At 40.8% G+C, this 19078-nt stretch overlaps 1 protein-coding gene across 1 annotated transcript in view; it reads left to right on the top strand.

Moving 5' to 3' along the window:
• Positions 1-19078, top strand: part of APOLTP (apolipoprotein lipid transfer particle homolog) — a 1292669-nt gene that overhangs the window by 1203343 nt on the left and 70248 nt on the right. The window contains exons 68-69 of the mRNA XM_085632129.1: positions 15142-15326; positions 18487-18689. Of these exons, the coding sequence (XP_085488255.1) occupies positions 15142-15326; positions 18487-18689 (388 nt within the window). The remainder of the gene's footprint in view (positions 1-15141; positions 15327-18486; positions 18690-19078) is intronic.

Raw genomic sequence — 19078 nt, 5'->3', positions numbered from 1 at the left:
ATAATGTATATTTTAAAAGAATATCTATAGATTATGTATATATAAATATATATGATGCGGGCTGATTCGACAAAGAAAGATGCTCACTCAGATAAACATTGCTGTAGAAAAGTTTTACTCCAACACCCTGATGCGTTGCGGCCAGCAAGCAGCCTTGCTCACATGACATAGTACAATACAGAGTGGTGTTTTGAAATCAGTGCATTAAACATAGAAAGTGGATTCAAGTGTCAACAACCCTAAATAGGTGTAAGAAACATGGGTGCCAATTTGTCTTGGAACAACAGCGTGATCCCTCTATTGAAAGAAAACATAAATTAAAAAGTCCACATATGGTGACGTGTAGTGTGTCATCCGTGCCAGGATTCTGAGAACATGTGTAATATACCACTGTGATCAGTGCAGTAATGAGACATAGATTTATTAAAATGATACAATTTCACAAATTGCATTGCATGGCATATCTTGGTATCCTCTAATAACCCACAAGAGGTGAAATGTGAAATGTGCAAAATTGCATTTAAAAAAAGGGCAAATACCCCAATTGGCAAATACATGAACTGCCCATATAGTAACTACGGCAGACATAAACCTTTGACATAGAGAAACCCTCAAGTCAGAAATGTCCACGAATGTCAATATCTCGCCCAAGTGCGGGCAACACCCATTACAACGACGGTGTTTTCACGCGCTGCCATCGCAACGCGACTTTCTCATCGCAGGAGGCTTTACATCGCATGCTTTTAGAACGCATGCTACTAATGCGCATTGGCAATAACATCGCTAGCCATGACAACGAGTGCTGCGATGACATAGGGGATGGAAGGTGACGGGATTAATGACATGCGTGCTGCGGTGACATAGGAGTGACATAGGAGATGGGAGATGGAAGGTGACGGAATGAATGACATGAAAATCGAGGACAAGACAAAATAAAAACGCTTTTTGTATCGAGGCTTAAAATGACGGGATATGACATGATGACGTCATATCATAGCCACGGGCCACACATCATATGCAAATGGGCAAACGGGCCGCCAAATAAGCACGCCACGGGACAAACATGATGACGTCATAACATAGTCACGGGCCACACATCATATGCATATGCAAATGAGCAAACGGGCCAGACAAGACATCATATGCGCCACGGGGCAGACATCATATGCAATGACATATGGTCACATTAGGGAAACACATTTTTAACTACAGATGCAATTGCACAGAAAATGACAGCACGGGGCACGTGAGGGATTCTCAAGGCATCATATGCGCCACGGGGCAGACATCATATGGAATGACATATGGTTATATTAGGGAAATAAATTGTTGCACGGAAGATGACAGCACAGGGCACGTGACGGATTATGACATGAAAAACGTTTTACATGACGGATTATGACAAATATTATTTTACTACAGATGACATGCACTTGCTCAAAATAAAAACGTTTTACATGCAAATGGGCAAACGGGCCAGACAAGACATCATATGCGCCACGGGGCAGACATCATATGCAATGACATATGGTCACATTAGGGAAATACATTTTTAACTACAGATACAATTGCACAGAAGATGACAGCACACGAATGATGAAGTCAGACTTTGGTGTTGTGTGTAGCTTCATTACTAGATGCTTGGCAAAAAACATGGACAAAACAAGGAAAATTGCCGGATTGAAGCATTCAGTTTTGGATGACGGTCAGGAGCTGATGTTTAAGCACTTGAATTATGGCAATATCGAGCTGGGTTGCTATTCTGAAAAGCGTTAGCAGCAACAGATAATGTGGCCCGTGACTAATCCCCAAAAAGCGCTTCTGCAACATAAAACAAAAGAAAGCCTTTAATTGAAAACATGTACAACATTTTTTAAGTAATCGATTGGTGAGCGTATGTTGCCGTTTCATATTATATTATACAAATTTAACACTACAGGTTTACAATACAACACGCCCCAGATACTTAATAAACACAGTGGGAAAAACGATTTAATAGCATGCGATTTCGTGAACTGCGTTGTATTTGCCTAAAGCAGCAGAGACACTACAATAGCGTGGGAACTGCATGCGCGGTGAATGTGTGCGATGTAATGCCTTTCACGATGTAAAAACTGCGCGGTCATTGCTGCCGTTGTGGCGGTTAGCGATGTAACATCATACATCCCCAAGTGCGCAAGACCGTAAGGATCGGGTTGAAAACTTCATGAACCTTGGCCCTCTTTGCGGAAAAGATACAGTTCAAGTGCAATATTGTCCTACTCACCAGACACACTTAGGTCAATAAGACTATTAGACAGCTCAGGGATGTATGATGTTACATCGCTAACCGCCACAACGGCAGCAATGACCGCGCAGTTTTTACATCGTGAAAGGCATTACATCGCACACATTCACCGCGCATGCAGTTCCCACGCTATTGTAGTGTCTCTGCTGCTTTAGGCAAATACAACGCAGTTCACGAAATCGCATGCTATTAAATCGTTTTTCCCACTGTGTTTATTAAGTATCTGGGGCGTGTTGTATTGTAAACCTGTAGTGTTAAATTTGTATAATATAATATGAAACGGCAACATACGCTCACCAATCGATTACTTAAAAAACTGTTGTACATGTTTTCAATTAAAGGCTTTCTTTTGTTTTATGTTGCAGAAGCGCTTTTTGGGGATTAGTCACGGGCCACATTATCTGTTGCTGCTAACGCTTTTCAGAATAGCAACCCAGCTCGATATTGCCATAATTCAAGTGCTTAAACATCAGCTCCTGACCGTCATCCAAAACTGAATGCTTCAATCCGGCAATTTTCCTTGTTTTGTCACGTGTTTTTTGCCAAGCATCTAGTAATGAAGCTACACACAACACCAAAGTCTGACTTCATCATTCGAGTGCCTGTCCGTCATCCAAATCCAAATGCTTCAATCAAGCAATGCTGTGGAACATGCAGTACGTTTCCCTAGATTGGGAGGTAACCATGTTTTTGCAAAACTGCACGCATTCTTATACAGATGTTTATAGGTAATTTTAAGTTCTTACCTTTGCGGAGGTCTGCCTTCCACCTGCTCTCTGTCTCTCGTCGAGTCCCGGAACAACGTCCATAACGTCTGTGCTACTTAACTGCATAAACCGCCTGTTGAGCAAATGAAAAAAAGACTGTCACCTTGCTATGTAATATTTAAAACATATATATGTAAGCCTTGAAGTCACATATGTAAGCCTTGAAGTCACTTACCTGGACGTGACCTGCCCTTTGTTCATGTCAGCACTCGTTGCATCTGTCATCTTTGCGTTGCATCTGTCACCTTCCGTGGCTATGCTATGAGGTCATGTCACAGCATAGCATAATGTGTATTACTGGTGCTTAAATCCAAACCGTTGAGTGTTCGTGCCCCACCCCCCCATCCATCTGCCCCTGCTAATTGCATATTCATTTTTAGTCAATACAAGTCATCGCATAATGTCTGTCCCGTGGATATGTATTGTTAACAAATGAATTTGCATAATTCATCGCATAATGTCTGCCCCGTTTGCATACGCATATGATGTCTTGTCTGGCCCGTTTGCATATGCATCTGTAGTAAAATAATATTTGATAATCCGTTATGTAAAACGTTTTTCATGTCATAATCCGTCACATGCCCTGTGCTGTCATCTTCCGTGCAAAAATGTTTTTCCCTAATGTAACCATATGTCATTCCATATGATGTCTGCCCCGTGGCGCATATGATGCCTTGAGAATCCCTCACGTGCCCCGTGCTGTCATCTTCTGTGCAATTGTATCTGTAGTTAAAAATGTATTTCCCTAATGTGACCATATGTCATTGCATATGATGTCTGCCCCGTGGCGCATATGATGTCTTGTCTGGCCCGTTTGCCCATTTGCATGTAAAACGTTTTTATTTTGAGCAAGTGCATGTCATCTGTAGTAAAATAATATTTGTCATAATCCGTCATGTAAAACGTTTTTCATGTCATAATCCGTCACGTGCCCTGTGCTGTCATCTTCCGTGCAACAATTTATTTCCCTCATATAACCATATGTCATTCCATATGATGTCTGCCCCGTGGCGCATATGATGCCTTGAGAATCCCTCACGTGCCCCGTGCTGTCATTTTCTGTGCAATTGCATCTGTAGTTAAAAATATGTTTCCCTAATGTGACCATATGTCATTGCATATGATGTCTGCCCCGTGGCGCATATGATGTCTTGTCTGGCCCGTTTGCTCATTTGCATATGCATATGATGTGTGGCCCGTGACTATGTTATGACGTCATCATGTTTGTCCCGTGGCGTGCTTATTTGGCGGCCCGTTTGCCCATTTGCATATGATGTGTGGCCCGTGGCTATGATATGACGTCATCATGTCATATCCCGTCATTTTAAGCCTCGATACAAAAAGCGTTTTTATTTTGTCTTGTCCTTGATTTTCATGTCATTCATTCCGTCACCTTCCATCTCCCATCTCCTATGTCACTCCTATGTCACCGCAGCACGCATGTCATTAATCCCGTCACCTTCCATCCCCTATGTCATCGCAGCACTCGTTGTCATGGCTAGCGATGTTATTGCCAATGCGCATTAGTAGCATGCGTTCTAAAAGCATGCGATGTAAAGCCTCCTGCGATGAGAAAGTCGCGTTGCGATGGCAGCGCGTGAAAACACCGTCGTTGTAATGGGTGTTTCCCCAGCTCAGTGACAGCAACTACTATGAAGCAGTAGAAAGGGAAATGTATAACATGAGTGTGAGACCTTTTTATGACCTGGAGAGACAAGGGTCTTCTCGAATACAAGGAATACTGCTATCTCATGAAGGAATTTTCCAGGTTACCAGTTCTTTACCTCCTCCCGAATCAATTACATAGTACCTAAGGAGCCTTTTATCACCTCCATGTATTGTATTGAAGTGTCGTGCAACAGGATATGTTTTGTCATTATTTTTTATCATACGTATGTGCTGCACCTAGTGCACTATACTCCCTACATAGACAAGAGCACAGGGACATGTTAAAACGTATGTTGCAAATTCAGTTTTGTAGTGGTATGCTCCTATGATTTTACATGGTTTGCCTTGTGAAGTGTATTCCATCTTGTCTACACCATACTGGCAAGCTTTACATTTTACACATTGTCGGAAGCCCTTACGTCTTGACAGCCAATGGGTTTTTTCTATGACGTCCTGACTTGTGTTAACAAATATGTCTCTCATAGATGTTTCTCTCCTATATATCACTGGTACTCATCTGGCAATTTTTTTTACCTATCACTGAGTTGTTCCAAACCAACTGCCAATGTTTGGCCATGCTTTTCCTAATCTGTGGCCACTCAGTACTGAAATTCATTATGAATCTCCTTTCTTGAGCTTTTGATTCCTTTCTTTTACTAGTATTCCCAAAAATCACAATCTCTCTTTTTAATGAGTGTGCTCTCTGTTCAGCTGCCACTAATGTTTCCTCTCTGCTTGAATTTAATGGATAACTCTTTTTGTGCCTTAATCATTTCACTCTCTTCCCTGTAATTTCTCGTTATTCTCCCCATATATCGGATGCTTCTTTTGAGGCAACTTGGATGGAAACTGATGGCATGTAACACTGTGTTTCCTATAGTTGCAAAATTTATAATTTTTATCCGATTAAAAGCAGATCAAAACGACAAAAATTCAGTCAACAGTTTCAGAGTTACTATTTTAGTTTCAACATGCTCATGTGCCCTAATCTAGCTAGGTAGTACAGTGCATCAGATGCACAACCGTATCTTGCAGCACATAAGTGCGATCAAAAATAATGACAAAACATATCCTGTTGTGCAACATTTCAGTACAATACATGGAGGTGATGAAAGACTCTTTAGGTACTATGTAATTGATTCAGTACCAAAAACATTAGGAGGCAGTAACAGGAAAAAGAAACTACATCAATTACAGTCTAGATATATACTAGAACTAGACAGCAAAGTGCCCAACGGTTTACATATGGAAGAGGATCTGTTCACATTCCCCTCTATCCCTTTCTCAATCCAAGATGAAATGCAGATTAGGAATCAGGTTAAATTTAGTTCATCTAGTTTGTACAACGGCAGCAATTTGAACACCAGTGAAGAGAATTTTAGAAAAAAACCTCATAGAAGTGTGACAAAACTGTGTTTTATTGTTGAATGTTTAACACCATTCGGGAAAAACACGTAAAAATGTGGGTCTTGTATAAAATGTGTGGGTTGCTTTTATAATTTATATAATAATGTTGTGTTCATGCACAGCTGAGCAAAGCCTGTTGGTCAGCAATGAAGATATTATGTGAAAAAAGATACATGAAATATTCCAGCTGGAATTGAATGAGTAAAAAAAGTATACACTTATTAGCATGAATAGATACACTAGGTAAAACTGTGCAATGTTTCATGCAAATCCTAAAACAAAACATCAATGTGCAACATAGAGAGAAGAGTCACTCGATGAGGATTAATTTTGTGTTTGAGAATTACAATGTATCAAGCTGCACAATGTAACAGTGTGAACTGAAACATTGTTTCCATTTAAATTAATTTTTTGTTTCCAAATCGAAACACTGAGCGGAAAAGAAGAAGACCAGTGTTTAAACCTTTAACTTTTATGTTTATAGCTATTGTGAAGTCACATGTGTATATAAAGGTGAAAAAATGCCACTTTGCTTTTTGTGACCAAAGCCGATGTTTGTGGGCCAAAACGCGTCAAGCGGTGAGTTCTCAATAAACCTGGAGAGAACAGTTCTGAATATCCAATACTGCCAATCCTCAATGAACACAGACTCCAAGGAAGGATTGAGCAGTCGGGGCTCCGTCTTCTGCTGACATTTCCCGTGCTAAGGAGCACAGCGTTAAGCGACAAAACAAAGAAGACGAAGAAATATATATATATATTCACTGTAAAAAGCAAAAGTTACAGGGACATTATAGTTAGTTTGATGTTTTACCCACAAAAACCATAGAAATTCAGCAGTTATAGTTATACTTACGGTCCTTAAATTAAGAAATTATAACCCATGGCCTAAAGTTACTTAACGGCAAGAGTTATAGTTTCTTTAGATAAGTATAACTATAAGTCAACCTAACAAGAACGTCCCTGTAACCTTTATTTTTTTCAGTGAATTTCTTTAGTTTTTTCAGCCGTGCATGGCGGGGTTTGATGTGTGAGTACTTTTTTCCCCTTAGGTCTCGGATCCACAGATCCACTGTGGAGTTATACTGGGGGGCTGCATTGAGCGCTGCAGTGGATCCGCAGATACACGGTTCAACTGAAAAAATTAGAATTGGGCAATTTTTTGCCCATGAGGGGTCCCTCATAGACCCCTCCATGTGTCCTAGGGGATCAGGATCAGCCGCGATTTCTGGGGGTGGGCGGAGAGGCAACACCCATCTAATTAAAAGTGATTTGGATGGTAATTGCAAAAAGCAATTACCATCCTATTTAAATGATCCCAAAATCATTCCCTGCCTTTACCTGTCTAGTCCGTCCATTCTCCAAAAGGGACCTCAGGCAGTCAGGAAGCAGGCAGGTTTAATTTAGACACAAGCGTGTACGCATGTGTCTTTTGGAAGCATTAAAAGTTAAGTAGTATGGGCTGACAAGCTGCCAGCCCGATTCTACAACAAAAGGGGGTCCTCTGGGACCGCCCACAAATGACGCTTAAAAGCGTCACACCCTGAAGCAGCCCCGGGCGAGTACAGTATCAGCCCTGTACTCCCGGGGCTGCATGTCTATCATCAGTAGCCTAACCACGCCTCCCTTTCTCATGCCGTCACAGCATGACGACTTGGAAAGGGAGGGGTTGCAGCTTTAGAAAGTTGGCCTGCCATGTGCTCTAAACAGTTACACTGCGCATATTCCTGCACCCTGTGCATTCTGTTTAGAGCATTGCAGTATCAGCCGAGAGGCGATTTTAGGAGCTACAACTGGGCCTCTTTGGAAGTGCTGTAGCTGTTGGAATGCAGCGCCTCTGCCTATTGCGAAATTGGACTATAACTGGGGTGAATGTTATCTCTCCTTTTGCTGTAGTGTCGGGTTCACTTTCCCTCTCTTTGACCCTTCTTCTCTTCCTTCTCCTTACTTTTCCCCACTGTTCTTGGCCTGTCCAACTCTCCTTTTCCCACTATTTCCTCTCTTGAGTCCTTCTCCTTCCCTTAGCAACCTCTGTCTTCACCCAGCAATTAAGGGATATTACATTAAATGTTTGTTTTTTGATTACAGAAAGTTAGTACATGTATTTCGTGGGAGATTGTAAAATGTCTCAAGCACTTTTGCGTATATTGTGCAGATAGCAAAATAAACTAATTGCCCAGCATTGCATATATATTTTTTTTATGATGTAAAATTTCTTCAAAATGCATGTTCGTCATTCATTTATTATACATCTGTGATTATTGCAATCCTTTACATTAAATGCTTCAGCTGAAGTGTAATTCAGTTAGTCTCTTCCTGTGCTTTGAAACGAAATCGGGAAGAAAGCTGCCTGAAAGAAATGCAAATGTGCAAAACGAGTTCCTCTGCAATTGTAAAGAGTGATCTACAAATGTAAAGGATGCTTGGGTGCTGCTCTGGAACCGGCTTTGATTGATATAATTACTGGAAGGTTTCTGATGGCAGCTATTTATTCTTTTTGAGAGGTAGTGGAAAGAAGTTTATAGCTGAAAACATATGAGAATGATTTCAAATCCTTAAAAAAGGTTGGAAGTGTAGATTATGGTTGTCACGGGAATAAGAGAATGTTGTCAGCATATGCAGCTTGTCTTTACGTTTAAAGCCAGAAAGGGTGTCAGAAGTCTTTACTTGATGTAGGAAGGGTTCTAGTGTGAGAATAAATAATAAGTATGATAAAGGACATCCTTGCCGAGTGCAAGGCAATCAGCTGTATAAAAAGGGGACTAAAGCCATGCCATTTCAGGGCTTATGAAACTGCCTGTTAACTCTATCGAAAGCTTTCTCCACGTCTCGGGTGAGCACGGCGAGAGAGTAAGTGAGTTTATTTGCGTTGTTAATAGTAATCAGGAAGATGCGTAAGTTGTCAGCAATGTTGCTATGTTTGACAAAACAAGACTGTTTTGAGGCTACAAGACCAAGAATAATCAAAAGGCAATAGTCTTGGCAAAAATTTGGCAATCAGTTTTGATTAAAGAAATAGAAGTGTGAAATCTCTATACTTTTTGGGAATGATACATATCATTGCCTCAGTGAATGTTCCAAGGAAACCTTTTAAAGAGAGAAAATAATTAATTAATTTAAAATGCTTAGGAAAGAGTAAATGAGAAAATTTAAGATTATATTCGACAGTGTAACCATCCGGACCAGGCGCCTTACCCTTTGACAGCTGATTCTAGTTCATCCATTGTGAAGGCAGCCTCAAGAGGAGAGGCATCAAATGCACCACTGCTCTGAGTTTTAAGGTTAAAAAAATTGGAGTCTATTAGTTTGTCAGAAAGACTAGTCTCAAGAGTGTACAATTGTGGTGATAATCTGCAAAACAAGTGGCAATATCTGAATCATGTAGCAATTGAGTTTTGGATAATTAGCCAGCAAAGCACCAACCTTGTTCTTGCCATCATGGAATTTTACATTAACTCGAAGTAGAGTGTCAAACACACTAAAGCATGGCTGCAATCAGTACTTCTAGATCCGCTATGTTGTTTTTAGATGTATAATAAGCATGTTCAAGTTGTTTGATATTGGTTAAAAGGGCATTGGACTGCTTTTCTTAAATTTTCTTCCTAAAGGATACATAGTTAATCATAAAGCCTCAAGAGGTCACTTAAAAGCGCCCATCCAATATGAAAGAGAGTATCACCAGTGTCATTTTGGTAAAAGAATTCAGTTACAAACGTTTCGTATGAAGCAAGAAAACATTTGTCAGTGAGCAAGAAATTGTTGAACTGCCAATGCGATGTATTGTTATGGCCATTAAGGATTTCAATGTTTGTCAAAGCCGGGGCATGTTCCGAGATCAGTATTGACCCAATCTTAAAAAAATATAATCGATCCTTGTTTGGGAGCGATGGGGAGCTGAATAAAAGGAATATTCCTTAAATGTCGGATTGGAGATCCTCCATGAGTCAGACAGGGAGTATTGGGATTTAGTAAGCTGAACGACTTAGGGGCAGATTTACGAGCCCCGTACGACACATTTGCGCCGCCGCTCAGTCACTTATGTGATGCAGCGGCGGCGTACAGCAAGCGCCACGCTGCGACGGATTTACAACGTGACACATCTAAGGAGATGCGTCATGCCGTAAACCCCTATGCCACATTATACCTGCGTCAGGTATAATGTGGGCGTACCGTCGCAGTGTGGGTGTTCCATCGCAGGAAATCCTCGGAAAAGTGCCTGAGTGAAATCTACAAGATTCCACTCAGTCACTTTTCCAACGCCGTTGCGTCAAAACCTTGCGCTTGCTCGAAGCAGGCGTAAGGCGTGACGCAGAATGTTAAAGATAGGCCGGTTTGTAACGGTGCTGGAGTTGCATCACGCCCGCGACACGACTCCAGCACTGCACCAACCTTACGCCGGCAGATACGATACGCATCTGCCTAGCCTTGCACAATGGCACGCCTCATTGTAAATGCAGTACAAAAGGGGGTGGTGATGGACGGAGCATCAGAACCAATCAAACACTCACACCCAGTCAACAGATCTGGGTTTGATCCATCACCGTTCTTTAGCCCACTCTGCCACCACAGTTCAGACATGGCCATATGCAAATCAGTCTGACCCTGTGCCTCATGGGAACAGTCCAGCCCGAACTGCCAAGCCATGTCTTCCCTGGACCGGCAACAAGCTTCCTAGGACCGGTTTCTGGCATTTCAGCCGTCTTCAGCCAGGCTTGCTTGAATCCAGTGGCAAAGTGAGCAAGGGACTCAACGTCTGAGCATACCCTGCCAACTTATGGCGAACAAAGCAGTACAAAAGGGGGTGGTGATGGACGGAGCATCAGAACCAATCAAATACTCACACCCAGTGAACAGATCTGGGTTTGATCCATCACCGTTCTTTAGCCCACTCTGCCACCCCAGTTCAGACATGGCCATATGCAAATCAGTCTGACCCTGTGCTTTGTTCTCCATAAGTTGGCAGGGTATGCTCAGACGTGAGTCCCTTGCTCACTTTGCCACTGGATTCAAGCAAGCCTGGCTGAAGACGGCTGAAATGCCAGAAACCGGTCCTGGGAAGCTTGATTCTGGTCCAGGGAAGGCATGGTTTGGCAGTTCGGGCTGGACTGTTCCCATGAGGCACAGGGTCAGACTGATTTGCATATGGCCATGTCTGAACTGGGGTGGCAGAGTGGGCTAAAGAATGGTGATGGATCAAAAATAAGGGTATTGCAGCTCCGTTGCACGGTAAGTACCTCAGAGTAAACGATGAAAAGTTATCCTTTTTGCACTGATCTGGGAAGTAAATTCTAGATTTAACCTGTTGTCATTAACACATTTCACAAATTCATTGGCTGATTCAATTGACCTGTTCCAAATAAAACAAATGTCATCAATAAATCGCCACCATCGAATAACATGAGCTTCATACTGCTCAATGTGGGTGTGCCTGAGGACATGCTCCTCCCACCAGCCAACGTGTAAACACGCGTAACTGGGGGAGAAGCAGGACCCCATAGCCACACCCCGCAGCTGCTGAAAGAACTCATTGTTAAACATAAAGTAGTTATTGTTTAAACATAGTCCAATCATGTGTAACAACATGGCATTATTTTGGTAAAAATGTATATTTCTTTTATCCAGATAGAATTTGACTGCATTCAGTCCATCAATATGCCTTATGCTAGTATATAATGAGCATTTGTCCATAACAATAAATAGGTACTCTTTTTGCCATATGATGGATTGTACAGTGGATAAAAAATGCCCAGTATCTTTAATAAAAGAAGGTAATTCCTCAACAAATTAGTGTAGGAAGTAATCCACATATTTTGACATAGCTTAAAACAGACTTCTCTGGTCTGATATGATTGGTCTGCCGGGTGTGGGCACCACTTGTTTATGTACCTTGGGGATGAAGTAAAGGACTGTTGTGATGGGAAAATCAACTTTAAAAAAACTATATTCATTTTTGTTTAATAATCCATCCCTCTTCCATTGCCCAAGTTCTTTTTGGACTAAGTCCTTTAGTTGCCTCATGTCATTGGCCGTGGCTCTTCTGTAGCATGTGGCATCATTAAGATGGCGGTATGCCTCTTCTAGATATTGGGTTTTGGGCCACAGCACAACGTTTCCACCTTTATCAGCCTTGGTTACAATTATATCAGCGTTCTCATTTAGTTTCTTCATTAATGCTGAATATTGTTTGTCTCTGTATGAGCGATGTTTCATGGTTTTTAGAACTTTACGATTAAGTGCTTTGAGGTCGTTGATGACACAGTCGCTAAAAGTATCGATAGCGTCTTTAGGCATGAGAGGGATGAAGGTAGACGCTGGGCGAAATGGGCTTGGAGCGGGTAAATTCTCAGTGGTACCAAGATTTGACAGCTGTTCTTGTGTAGAGCAATCAATGTCATTTGAATTATCAGCAAGGGCATGCATGGTTTTTATATATTCACTGAAAAAAACAAAGGTTACAGGGACATTATAGTTAGGCTCAGATTTCACTTGTGCAAAACCATAGAAATTCAGCGTCTATGGTTACCTCAGCTAACTATAACTTACAACCCCGCAATGCACTGCTTATGACCTCACATATTACATCACTTATGACATGGTCAGTGACATCACTGATGACATCTGAGTGGGTCTGTGAGTGGGTGCATGACTCTCTGAGTGGATCTGTGAATGGGTGCGGGAATCTCCTAGTGGGTCTGTGAGTCGGTGTGTGAGAGTCTGAATGGGTCTGTGAAAGGGTGCATGAGTCTATTTGAAGGTGTGTGGGTGGGTGCATACGTCTCTAAGTGAGTGTGAGTGTGTGTGTGAGTTTCTGAGTGAGTGTGTGAGTGGGTGCATGAGTTTCTGAATTAGTCCGTGAGTAGGTGCATGACTCTAATCAAATCAAATAATGTTTTATTTGGTTATTAGTAAAAAACATCAAAGCAAACAAGTATAAACATTCAGGATAAAACTTTAAGCTAAAAAAGATCAAATCTATTATAACAAGAATACAAACATTGTAATGTATTTTACTTAACTCAAATCAAAGCTTAAAATAAATCAAGTATATACGATAAATATACTTAGATACATCCCAACAATTTCCAAAGCATACCCACGTCTCCCCGCAAAGGAATACTACTATCTGGTTCGGGACTCAGATTTATAAATTATAACCTCATAAAATAAAATAATCAAGAAGTCAAATAGGAAAATACATAAATCATAGCTTGGAAGTTCAACCTCACAAAGACAAGATGAATTCACGTTTGCGCCATACTGCAGCCAGATAGCAGCTGACAGCAAACACTACTGGTATAGAAGTATCTCTTGTCAGAATCCTAAAAGCTATTGAGTGGATTTTGGTCCTAAGGTTTAGACATATCAGGTGTATCCACTCATGCCTGAAATATAAATATTGAGGACAAAAGAACAGTAAATGCTCCACAGTCTCTGGTGTTGACCTACAACAAGCTCTAAGCTTGATAATAAGTGTGCTCTTATTAATTTGGAGCACCCAGCTAATTTTGTCTGAGACCTTGACTCCTAAATAATCTGAATCATGCACTCTTCCAAGTGCATCAGTTCCTGCCCGGAGAGTGCAATTTCTGTCCGTCCCTGTTCTAAACACCATAAAGTAGTTTTAGTTGCGTTTATTTCTAGGCGTCTGCTTGTGCAGAAGCCCTGAAATTTATTAATCAATGCCTGTAATTCCATAGGTTTTTTTAAAATGAGTAGTGAATCAGCTGCAAATAATACAATTGGTATTTTTTTATTATTTAAAAGAGGAGAGTCATTCTGGCAATCTAAAAGAACTTGTACCATATCATTACTATATAAGGTAAATGGAAGCAAGGACGCGCCCTTGGTGTACACCACGCAAGATAGGAATGCAATCCGTCAGCTCACCTTTGCTACCCCAGCAGACCTGGGCATAATTTCCAGTGTGCAACTTGGCGATAAGGTTGACCAGGTTCCCGGCAACCCCTATTTTAAGCAACACATTCCACAGTTTCCCCCTGGGAACAAGATCAAAAGCAGCCCCAAGGTCCACAAAATCCACGTCTCTGCTTACGAAGTAAAACGTACTTCCAATAGAGACAGTCCAAACGAAAAACTTGATCAGACGTGCTGGTCTTCGGACGAAATCCAGCTTAGAATGGTGACAAAACCAAGTTATCATCAGCCCACACTAATAGTTTTTCCAAGATCTGTCTTGCAAACATTTTTTGTAAATTGTCCAAGAGACTTATAGTCATATAGTTTGAGGGAATACCTGGGTCTACCTTCTTGTACACTGGAATGATTTCAACACCCCTCCGGAATTTCCCCCCCTCCCTTTGCTATAGCATTAGAAATAAGCTTAATATAACTCGTCCAAATCAAGGGTTCAGATCTGAGCAAATCACTGGGGATTTTGTCAGGTCCAGGGGCTTTAGCAGCTTTTAATGAGAGAATTGCGTCTGCAGTATCATCAACAGTAAAGTTCATAGGCTCAATTTCTGGAACCTCTCCTGGTTCCTCATCTAATATAGGAATATCCTTTGGTAGACTTGGCAAAATGACAACAGGAAAATCAGAATCCTCCAAGGCATACAACGCTTGAAAATGGGAAAACCATCTCTCATATAGATTGATGATATTAGGTTCCACAATATTTCTGACACAATATTTTTACATGATATTGTAAACACAATATTCTTGTCATAATGTTGTTCTTCTTGCTATTCTGTCATACAGTTGTTTGAGTACATATGGACACTCCAACTTCCGCTTTATGGTAGCCCGTGTTTTTCAAACCAGGAATTCAGAAATTAAACTAAGTCCCATTAGCTTTAATATGCAGCTGCATCTTTTTAATGGCGGAAAAGCCCACATATTCAGCTCTAATAACCCATTTTGTTAACATAATGCTGCATTCTTCAATGAGTACAACATATTCTTTGCAACATGTTACATTGACCAATGTACTTACTTTATAATGGTTTGTAAACAATTTATATCATATCATAATCATATTATATTATATTGCAGCAATTGTTATCTGACACTGAAGCTTGCGGTGCTTCCTAAAAGTCATTTCCCGGTAGACTTGGCAAACATAACTAAATATCTGATAGAGGAGAAGCTAATGAAGACTGCAAGGGATTTCTACAACATCAATCCCATGGCAGAGTACTACAGATTCAAGCGTCGAATGATGGAGAGCCCATTTGAATGTAAGTGCACCAAACACTTGGTTAAATAGCATTTTTTTAAACTTACTCAAACCATAAATAATTAGCAAGACATTAATCATGTTATTTTTGTAAATACTCTAAATAGGTCAGATAATGTAGCAGATCTTACAGCATTATGTTGAGATATATTTGATGTCTTGTACTCAATCAACGTAGATCAGTGTAATGTGTATTTATGCAGGATACGTGCTAGCAAAGCAGCACCTAGATGATGTGAGTCACAAACTAGTGTTCACAGTTCTGAATATGTCTAGAAGTTCCATGTTGTTCAAATGTACCTGTGAAAATTGTGGCAATTACAGTTGTTTGTGAAAATTAAATAAATAAATGTTGGAGAATGGACTTGTGGAAAGTGTGGCTTTAGTCTGTAGTGCATTTAGTTCCATAGGCTTGGTGTATAATTTGAGAATGCTTGTTTCCTAGTTCTTTTCCATTGTACTTCTCCATATCCAATCCAGTGATCTGCAGACTTTGTGAATGGTACTGACCTCTTGAAAAGTTGAGTTTATCCACATTATAGTGATTACTCTTGGTGGTTACTACTTCATAGGTAATGTATCATTTGCTGAAAGAGGTAAATATGGGTAGAGTTGGCAATGTGCCCCACTTAGGGTCAGGGTGATCTTGTCTCATTTATTAGGACTCTTTTGAGTCAGGCTCTGTCATGCAAGTCACGTTTGATTAGAGATGAGGTTGGAGTATGGCAGTAAGTAGGCCATTTCCAGTGATCCGGGCTTGGATTGTGTTCTTTAAAGTTCACATTGTGATTGTATGGCTCCATTTTTCACAGTGGTCAGAGTTGATGTCCAACAGCCTGCGTTTTCTTTGTGAAGTGGAACTTAATGGAGAGGTTGTTGTCTATATAGACATTTAGGACTTAATTACAAGTCTGGTGCGGCTGTGGCCGTCTTGCGACTGCCCTTATACAATAAGTGCGGTCGAACCACCATTGCCCCGCCGCAGCTGCCAGGGAGCCGCCATTCCTTGCCCGTGTTGCAGCAGAGTAGAGGCATCAATATGTTTGGTGGGACTGCCATGGTCCCACCAAGCATATTAAGAGTTTCCTCTCTCCCAGGGTTTCCATGGCAATTCCTCCTCTATGAAAACCCCAGCAGAGAGGACACGGCCCCATGATGCCTCTGCGCCCTGTGGATGCACACAGAGGGGCACAGGGGCATAACATGTACCCCCATGTGTGCATGCACACCAGTTCCTGCAAGGCATGGACATTTCAGTCCATGCCGTGCAGGAACTGTTTTGGCATTCCCATTGCAGGCACCGCCATGGGAATGCCAAAAAAAGTGTGCTAGACAGGCAGAAACTCGAAATCTGGTGGGCTGCCCCACGACGTCTTCGGTGGTGAGACGGCGGGTGGGACCTGGCACCTCACTGCCAAAGTTGTAATCAGTCCTCTAGTGTGTTGGGTAGAGAATCCCTCCAGCTACTTCTTGGAGCATCATTCCACATTCTTACTTTTGATAATGAGGATGAATTTGGGCATGGTATGGTTCAATTTAAGGTAGGCACTTGATATCCAGGACTCAATGAGGGCAAGGCAGGATTTGAATCAGTATGCTCCAGCTCTATCTGTGATCCAATGCACACCATTCAGATTTTTCTTTAGTCTCTCTCTCTAACTGTATTTTAGTAGTGTGTCTGATGTAACCAGGAGTAAGGTTTCTTTAAATACATTTTAGATTATGATTAGATTATTATAGAAAATAAAAAGTAAAAAAAGCAAAAGTGTAAAGGAATTTCTCAGAGATTTGTTTTTAGATCTCTGTTCCACTGTATTAGGGAGAAAAAGTAAAGCATTCATAAAAGAGGTTAGTTAAAGAAAAACAAGCATTTGCAATGCAATCAATCTCGCCTTTGGGACCTTATTTGTATTTAGCTATGCAGCACATTAGCCTGGGTGCTGAAACATCTACTGTTCTTTAACATGGAGGAAAAGTAAGCACCAAACTGCGTGACACGCCAGGTATGGATGCACATGGAGAGAAATATTGCCTTTCAGCGGGAAATGGTATAGTCCAAAGCTCTGTTTTTAAAATAAAATCAGGGCCTTCGGTGGTCACATCACTGAAAATACAAGATTTGAAAAAAATATTATTGTCTACGGGTGGTCGTGGAAGACAATTTCTATGGACTGGAATCTACAGAACGCTAAAGTGATTCTGGTATTTTACTGACCTCTGCTGGTCGTTTTCTATCAAGAAAGTTAAATAGAGGCAGTTGCTAGAAAACTTAAAAAAAAGGTCCCTCAGCAGAAAACAATTCTGGTATTTTATCAACCTCTACTGGTCGTTTTCTATCAAGACAGTTAAGTAGAGGCAGTTGAACAGAAAAAAAGTCCCTAAGCGGAAGCAGACAAGTCCTAGGGCTGATCTCCAGAGCCCACAACATACATACACATATAAGTATATGCTAAAGTATATACTAGAGGTCTTGACTGCTCGACCTAAAAAGTGGAATATACCTTTAGATTATATTTAATTCTTTGTAATAACACATAGAGCACTCAGTACTTGCAATAATTATTTTGAAAGTGGGGTTGACAGCACACTTGAAAATTACTGCACCAGTTTTCAGTGGAGTTTGATTTGTATGCTACCATGATCATCATTTCAAACCTCCCTTTAAAATTGATGTAAAGCTTAAGATTGGATCCTTTTTTATCAAAGAGGACACTCAAGCCAAAGGATGATTGCCAGCAGAAGTTCATCTTCAGTAGACCTTTTTTTTTTTTTTATTTTTTAAATAAAAAGGGCACAAACGATAGTGTATGTAGTCTCGGAAAGAATTTGGGCTGTGATTGGCCAGTTGAGGATGTAGTGGCGGTTATTATTAAATCTTTTTTTTATTTCAAATCATTTTTCAATCACAGGTATTTTCCACCTGAATTATATATAAAATGCACTCCTGTTCATGGGCATGATGATGTTGACTTTCCATCATCAATCAGAATTATTTATTCATTTGTTCATGCATATGCTAGCTACAAAAGTGTACTGGTTGAACTACTATATTTGTCACCTGAACCAAGACAGTGGTGTTTTTGAAAATATGTAATCAATGCACTTGGTGTTCTATGTCAAAAATTCTCACATATTTCCCTTTCTGGATTTTATTTCACCAGACCATGCTTTGTTAATTGGAAATAAGTATTTTGTGACATTTGATGGAAAGGTGTATGAAATGGCCTCAAAATGCAGCTTTCTTCTAGCCAAGGACTTTTTACACGACAGCTTTACCATCATATTGAACCAAGAAAGTGCTGGCACAAGGTCTCTCCACGTAGTGATGAACCAGACAACCATCACAATCCATCCAGGGCTTGTGGTAAGTATGAGAGTTGGAAGAAAAAGTTCAATGAAGATAAAATGCAACCCGCTTGCCTCAGTAAATGAGAAAGAACAATGGTTTGATGCTTGGGGACAATGGGTGAGATTAGTTATCCTTTAGCGTAGGAGTAGTCAGCTATAGATCAGGGTACTAGAGCCAACAAAGTGGGTAACTCTGCCCACATTTGCCTTCACAACAATCATTGACCTAGTTACAATTTAATGCTATGATGAACACAGCTTCAACCAGCCTTCCCACTGCTACTGCTTCACCAAACTCGTTCCACCCCACACCCACACATTTACCTCCTTTACTGTAGTCGCAAGTTAATAATACCCTTTGCTCCGCATCCTCTTCCCTCAACCACTTACTATTATGATATTACT

This window comes from Triturus cristatus, chromosome 10 (genome assembly GCF_964204655.1).
Source record: "Triturus cristatus chromosome 10, aTriCri1.1, whole genome shotgun sequence".
NCBI lineage: Eukaryota > Metazoa > Chordata > Amphibia > Caudata > Salamandridae > Triturus > Triturus cristatus.
Note: the sequence above shows the minus strand (reverse complement) of the source record. Positions and strands in the feature narration are given on the sequence as shown.